The following is a 7,090-nucleotide window of genomic DNA, read 5'->3' as shown; positions in this document are numbered from 1 at the left end:
TGGGGGTTGGGGTTTGAGGGGGGCACCATTGATGTATAGTGATAATCATGCTTGGTATAATTTAATTGTGTCTGGTTATTCCCATACATAATTTTATTTATGCGTAGCCCCATAGCTTGGCTACTAAAAAATCACATTCATGTTTCAGGGAATGATAGCAGGTCATGCCTATTACTTCCTTGAAGATGTCTACCCACGGATGACAGGTCGTCGACCTCTAAGGACTCCTGCATTTATCAAGTCACTGTTTGCTGATGATACTGTTGTGGTAACCCGGCCTGCAAATGTTAGGTTTGCTGCTCCTCCAGCACAAGATATTCACCAAGATTAGAAAAACATCTTTGGGGGTATGGACATTGTTGATATCTTTCCCTGGAAATTGTTGGAGGGCTACACATGATCTAAGCAATGGCCTTTTATAATTTGATAGATGCAATCTGATCAAGTGCAAGGCATGGTGATGATTTAGCTTTAGTGGTTGATGTCTGAACAAGAAATGACAATGTTGATGATTGGGGATTTAATTATAGATCATTGGTGCTCCTAATTCAGGCAGATGTTACATAGTGTCTGAGTTGAGTCTTTAAACTGGATGTTCTGCAAATATGCATCCATTTCCATTGTGTATATTATATAATATAGCTTGAGGACAATGTTCCCTTTGAATTTTTCTTGTAATCTCAATTTTATTTGTTCTGACAAATTTCTTTGACAGTCAATTCTGCTTCTACTCTCAGTCAAATATTTTTTTTCTAATATGGGGCCTGGACCTTTAGTGGAAATTAAAGATTTCTAGTCTAACTAAAAGGGCAAAAAATTCCTCTGTTTTTCTCACCCAGCCTTGACCGTCGGTCTTAAAGAGGTTCCTGCTTGTTGAGGAATTGGTAATAATCAGCCCAAATATGTGCTAGCCACTTTTTTTTTCGAAAGGGATCAACCAGAAGCAGGATCGAATTTGCAGCTCCAATTACGGTAAATCCAAGAATATTTCTCTCATAAATGTTCGAGTTCCTAAAACTTAAATAAAATAGTGTCAAAAGAGCCTTTTTTGTTTTTCTGGGTATCTTGACACTCAAAAACTTCCAAGGAGAGAGAAATAGACGTGGATTAATTTTGAGAGTTAATCACAGAACCAGAGCAATGTCTTTTGTTGAATAACTCATGGCTTCAGTTTCATGGCTTGCCCTTCTCTCTCTCTCTCTCTCATAAGCTAGAAAGTACACAAAGGAACCAAGTATTGTTTGGGCCAGCCTGAGGCCCTGAGCACCTCTTCCAATAAAAAGAAAAATTCATGACCGCCTGGATAGTTGGAGATATTGAAGAGTACAAAAATTGAAAGCTTTCTATTGGTACATATGATAATTAGGTAACTGGCCCAAATAAAAGTCCAGAGCAGAATAGGAGAATGTGTAGAAAAAAACCCAGAAATCAAAGGTATGGAAAAAAAAGAAATTCATTTTTGGGACTCGACTCATCAAATCCAAAATCTGCTACCCCTAAAGAGAAAGAAATTGATAAATAAATGTACAACTTCGGCGTCACAAATTTTGTTTTTGCAGGTCCCTTGCTAAATCTGAATTCTTCAGAAAACATAAATGGAAATTTGGGACCCTCTACAACAACTACAAACACCCTGCAAAACTTCCACATCAATTTGTCAAATGAATGATATGCATACATTATCAAATACTCAAAACTCTTGATGACATTTCCAAAACCAAGACCTGCAACCCGGTTAACAATCTCTTCCACGAGCATGGAAGAGCACCATATATGTAACATGCAGTAATATTGCCATGTGTCTGCACCCATTTTCTCCGCATGTCTGCTTGTCTTGTTTATCCAAGACTTTTTGAGTCAAATAAGTGAACCTTCGAGGATGAAGATTAGGCTGGCTTAACGGATTGGGTGGTACTGTGCTGATACCCTTTTGGGCGGTAGCTTCCGCAAGATATAGAGAACAAGTGCAGATGGCAGGATCTCAACCAGCTGTTTTGGCAGTCAATTCTTGAGAAAATCTAAGAAAAGCATGGATGCTACTGAAGAATGAAGTTTGAAGTAAATATATCAGCATATGCTTCAAATATTACCATGTAATAGATGAAGTTCAAAACCGGATGATCCAACACGTCAAGAGATGCATCTGAGTCAAAAGCGGATAATGCTACCTGCAATTCACGACTCCTGAGTTAATACCAGTGTCAGGGCATGCAACCAATACCTTGCAGCCTAACAATATATTTCCATTGCAAGGGGGAAAAAATGGAACAAAAATAGGAGAAAATTGGGGTTTACGTTCAACTAAAGGTGGATAAATTGACCAACTCAAGCAATTAGAGATAAAAAAGATGCACCAAAGATACCTCAGATTGCTAAACAAATGCAAACACCAAGAAGTTGGGCATGTAAAACTTCATGAAACGGTGTAACCCTAGTGATGATGCTATATTCAAAGCCAATAATGACTCCTTATACTTAACCAGATCGGCACCAGTACAAAATAAGTGATATTATCATGCAAGTTCTCATGGTACAGACTCTTGAGTGGGGTTCTCTAGGTGGGGAAGCAGGGATTATATTTATAACAATTCTAACTCAGGGCAACCTCAATGCTTCCTTGTTGGGGGATCTGGAAACACAGATGCACATATTTCTACCATCTAAAATGCACATGCTATTAATATGGAATTGAGATTGAACCAACCGAAAAAATATTATTTCAATGCAGTGTAGCTCGTCTTTGTTCGGTTACAAGGCTTCTTTTCTAGTCCCAGTTTACCATTCTCCTCTTAACATTCAAAATATTGAACTCATGAGTACAAGGTCTAGGGAGTGTTTGGTAATTACCTAAATAATATGGTTTTCCTGAAACTGCATTAATTCCATATTTTTGTCAAATTTTCCAATTTTCTTTATTCTGTCAAATCTGACGCATTTAAGGTGTGATCCTAGCACTTGAGAACTTCGATTCTTTCCAGATACATGAACCACACCACCACTTTAGCCGAAAGAAGCAAACAGGTGAAGATAAAGTCTGGAATTGACATTTCATATTTTCCTCTCTTGACTACTACAATGCTACCCAATCCTCAACTAATTCCATTCATGTTCCAAGTATTGATCATAATAAATTATTGCGTGCTTAAGGATTGAATAAAAGTACAGAAGTTTCCCTCATGCTCAAACAGGTACCGAGGCCACTCAGTGTTTACATTTATTCCCCCATTTCAAAACACTGAACATTTGAGGGTTCACAACAAAAGACAAGATATTGATCCCACAAGTGCACATGGTCTGGGCCTGACCACCTGAAAGAAGCATTTTTTGAGTTTTGAATGGGAGTTCAAATTCATCCCCAAACTACTTCCTCGACCAGCCTATGGACACCCCCAATTGATCCACTTAATAGATGCCAGGACTGAAATTTTTTAACAGTTTCTGCCTCCCTCCCTCTCTCACACAAATAAATACTACGAAGTTACTGATCTCTCTAGCACCATCTGGCACCATGTAAGGGCCAGAAAATTATTAGGTCTTAAATAAATGACAAGCTCAGATCAATTCTCATGAACACAACAATATAAAAGATTTAGGGAAATTATCTGGTACCAGCCCTAAAATCAAAAATAACTTAGTAACCCCAAAAAATGAAAATAATGTCTACTGCAACCCTAACTTGTAACACCATTAATTGAAAATGAGAAATGTCCCTTTTACCCTAATACTTAAACTCTAAATAGAGTCCATTTTCTTTCAAACCATTACATGGAAGGTCCAAGTATCAATATACATGCTAAACCAACCCAAATTGACAAGAAACCATTTCCAAATCAGACCAATTGTTTTGGTTTCAGATTCAATCCTAAAACCACCCACGACCACGACGCCGTGACGAGGATGCAAATGGAGCCGCTGCAAACTCCGGCCAAGAAACAAACTGCACTGGTTATGTCCGAGTCAACTATGGGTTCCATCCCTTTTCTCGCAAAGTGCCCATGTGTCCTGTGATGCACTAACAACATCCATTTATTTTACCTTACTCAAATGGCTTCCAATATCCTCAAACTTCGAACACCAACATTTAAAATCACAAAACCCACAGCTCCATTGAAGCCTTCAACAAGAACTCTCTTCCCATCTCAACCAACTCCTTACGGACCTCACCATTATAATCTCTATGAACACCATCACCTCCACCTTTCCTTATTGCCCCATAAGCAGCTACTCCATCGGCCTTTATTTCTACAATCTTCACTATCATCTTACACCCCACCCACCAGTAAGGAAGAAGCCATCTTACAAGCCAAGACATGTCTCTCAACCACCTTAGAGAAGCCCCTCAACAACCCAAGACTCGCGGCAAGCAAGCTCAGGAAGCAGAACCAGCCCAGGTTCCGAATCGAGATCCCAGTCATTGACGATTCGGCAGTCTTTGTCCCAACTCGCTCTCCAGGTGCTCGGAGATCTACCCATTAGAAGAAAAGGCTCTCCGCATAAGATCCTAATCTTATGGCCCGATCCTACCTCTACAAGATTAGCTAACAAAGCCTTCGAGCCTCTATCATCAAAATCAAACCAGGTTGAACAAATCGACCTTTCTTCGATCACTGATTATGATAACACAGTCTTGAATTCCGCCAATGTAACTGTGTTTTTGGCGTCGGAGGCTTCAAAATTGAGTGTTATGAAAGCGGTTATAGATAGTTTATATCCGAAACCGGTGGTGGTTTTCAATCCCAATTGGGCATTTGAAGAGGAAAGTGGATTAGGGGAATTGAATAGATTTGTTAGATTGTTTGAAGTGGTTTATTCGTTCATGGGTTTGGAGGTCAGAGGAGTTCTTAGGTGTCGTCTTCGCAGGTGAACGGAGTAGAGCAGCAGTGGCGACCAGAAGTAAGGGATATCAGAGCAGCAGTTGTGGATTTTGGGAAAGTATTTCCCAAACTCTGCTTTACTAATTGGGGGCAAAGGTCATTATAGTAACTTAACTTACCCATAAGGGTAGATTGGCTATTTAGCGAAAAAATGACTGATGACATCATCACTTAACGCCTTAAACATAATGGAATGGATGTTTTAGATATAATTTTATCAAAGTGAGGGGTCTACTGGACATTATTTTCATTTTTGGGTGTTACTCCAAGTTATTTTCAATTTTAGGGGTGGTACCAGATAATTTCCCAAAGATTTATTGCAATAGTGTTAGCACAGAGACAACTGAAATACGTTGACACCAAGAAGCAAATTCAGCAAATTCTATGACACAGCATAACCTTGGATCATTAGGTTGGAAATTTTTAATAATAACAGGAAGCGCGTAATTGTTTTTTATTTTTTATAATTTCTGTTTAATTCATTATCAATAACTCAATTGTCCAAGTTATTAACTCCACCAAACTATACGCCTAGTCATTTCTGCGAATAATGATTTGCCATGCAGCTTAGTCATTGATGCAAATATGAAAATTCAAGTTGCACTAAGTAGAACTGCAAGGTCAAAAATTGTCATGCTGTGATGAAGCGAGGGTTCATGGCCTCGAGACTCTTTTCTGCCAAAGCCAAAATCCGAAAGTTTCAGGTTTGATTTTGGTATTGCACAAGGGACAAGGCTTACAATACCCTGACCACCTTTTTTTTTTGCTGGCATGGGGGGGACAGAAAACAAAGATAACTCTCTCTTCCAGAGACTTTCTTCCCGACTGTTTGCCAAGTCCAAAGACAGATCAGATGATTTAGATTGTCATATCAGCCTTTCACACTCCAGATCTCCTAGATGTCACTGAAAGGTGATCCTTGGAAGCTTCTATTTGTGCCTCCAGGTGCAAGACACAGGCAATGTAGGCATTAAGGTCTATATCCAAAGGAAGTATTGTTGCACAAAAAACTAAGTTGATTCTTTTTAAGCATAATTCTTTGTGCAAAGTATTTAATAAATAGTACTTCCAGAAACCTTTTACTCACCACAAAGCATCTGACAAGAAAGCAGGTGAAACATATTGCTGTAACTGATCCAACCTGCAATAAAACACCAAATTAGAGCCTCAAAAATGAGAATTTACTCAGCCAGGAAGAAAAGTGAATGTCAATAAAGTATCCATCACTAGTTGGCCAACTAAATGTACAACATGTATGGAAAGTTTAGACTGACTTTATCTAGACCCCACATGTCAGAGACAGATTGGACCATTGGACATAAATGCATGTACATCATGAAGCTTTTCTTGATAACATAAAAGCACGCACCTCATGAAGCTTTTTTCTTCGCCCTTTAGATTCAATAGGGAAGCGTCTCAGCATGAAAAATAGCCTGCAAGTACACATTAACTCTAGTACATACAAAAGCATCTAAACTAAAAAAAGATACATTTAACTAGAATCTAGATTTATTGGAGGTTTTAAAATTGAAAAAACTCACCTTCCTCCATAAAAAAGGAAACCGAGTGCTGCAGTAAATGATACAACTGGAAAGAAAATGAATAAAAAATTGCACATCAGCAAGTGAAGATATTACACAAATATTAGGGGAAGAGTCTCAAGCACCATCATGAGACCTCTTTGACCGTAAAATGATAAGGATAAAAGTTCTCATGATAAACCTGCGATAAAGATCTTTCCAACGACCTCTACAGCGCTGTTGTCATTTATCCACAGGTATATCCAAATACAAACCTGATAAAAAAATGGTCTCTGATCATACAGAAATATATATATAAAATAAAAAAAAAAACCCCCAAATAATAGAGGCATCAAAATGCCTAAAGCACTAATCAAGATTTAAATAATGAATTCATGTAACTATATAATCCCCTTGAGTATATAAATTTGTAATAGCGCACAGTGATTGTGCAAATAACACAGTATACAACAAGCAACGAAATCAGAGGTCTTAGAAGGTTCCAGCTAGCTCATCTGCCCAAGTCTTTGGCTTTCCTGTAGCCAAGACCCTGGGTCGAGTCCTCCCTTCACCCTCCCTTCTGCCATAACCCTCCAACTTACCAGGAAATATATATATATATATATATATCCCCTCCAACGGTCCAACCCCAATAACCAAGTGAATGTAATCAATTTCATAAGAACCTTTCCACCG

General features: G+C 38.6%; 2 protein-coding genes across 5 annotated transcripts in view; one reads left to right on the top strand and one right to left on the bottom strand.

The window, feature by feature from the left end:
- The window catches only part of LOC122094304 (derlin-2.2-like), a 5,220-nt gene extending 4,501 nt beyond the window's left edge, over window positions 1-719 (top strand). The window contains exon 6 of one of the 2 annotated variants that reach the window (XM_042665068.1): window positions 149-719. In XM_042665068.1, coding sequence (XP_042521002.1) covers window positions 149-331 — 183 coding nt within the window. In that variant the 3' untranslated portion in view covers window positions 332-719. The remainder of the gene's footprint in view (window positions 1-148) is intronic. The other variant, XM_042665069.1, reaches the window with a different exon arrangement.
- A 718-nt stretch (window positions 720-1,437) lies between these two features.
- LOC122094051 (tobamovirus multiplication protein 1-like) overlaps window positions 1,438-7,090 on the bottom strand; it is a 10,983-nt gene continuing 5,330 nt past the window's right edge. For all 3 annotated transcript variants that reach the window (XM_042664668.1, XM_042664666.1, XM_042664667.1), the window contains exons 7-12: window positions 6,597-6,669; window positions 6,416-6,461; window positions 6,244-6,307; window positions 5,962-6,015; window positions 2,091-2,168; window positions 1,438-1,989 (exon numbers count right to left, since the gene is read on the bottom strand). In XM_042664668.1, the coding sequence (XP_042520602.1) occupies window positions 1,897-1,989; window positions 2,091-2,168; window positions 5,962-6,015; window positions 6,244-6,307; window positions 6,416-6,461; window positions 6,597-6,669 (408 nt within the window). In that variant the 3' untranslated portion in view covers window positions 1,438-1,896. The remainder of the gene's footprint in view (window positions 1,990-2,090; window positions 2,169-5,961; window positions 6,016-6,243; window positions 6,308-6,415; window positions 6,462-6,596; window positions 6,670-7,090) is intronic.

This window comes from Macadamia integrifolia, chromosome 11, assembly GCF_013358625.1.
Source record: "Macadamia integrifolia cultivar HAES 741 chromosome 11, SCU_Mint_v3, whole genome shotgun sequence".
NCBI classification, from domain to species: domain Eukaryota; kingdom Viridiplantae; phylum Streptophyta; class Magnoliopsida; order Proteales; family Proteaceae; genus Macadamia; species Macadamia integrifolia.
This window is presented reverse-complemented; position numbering and strand designations above follow the sequence as displayed.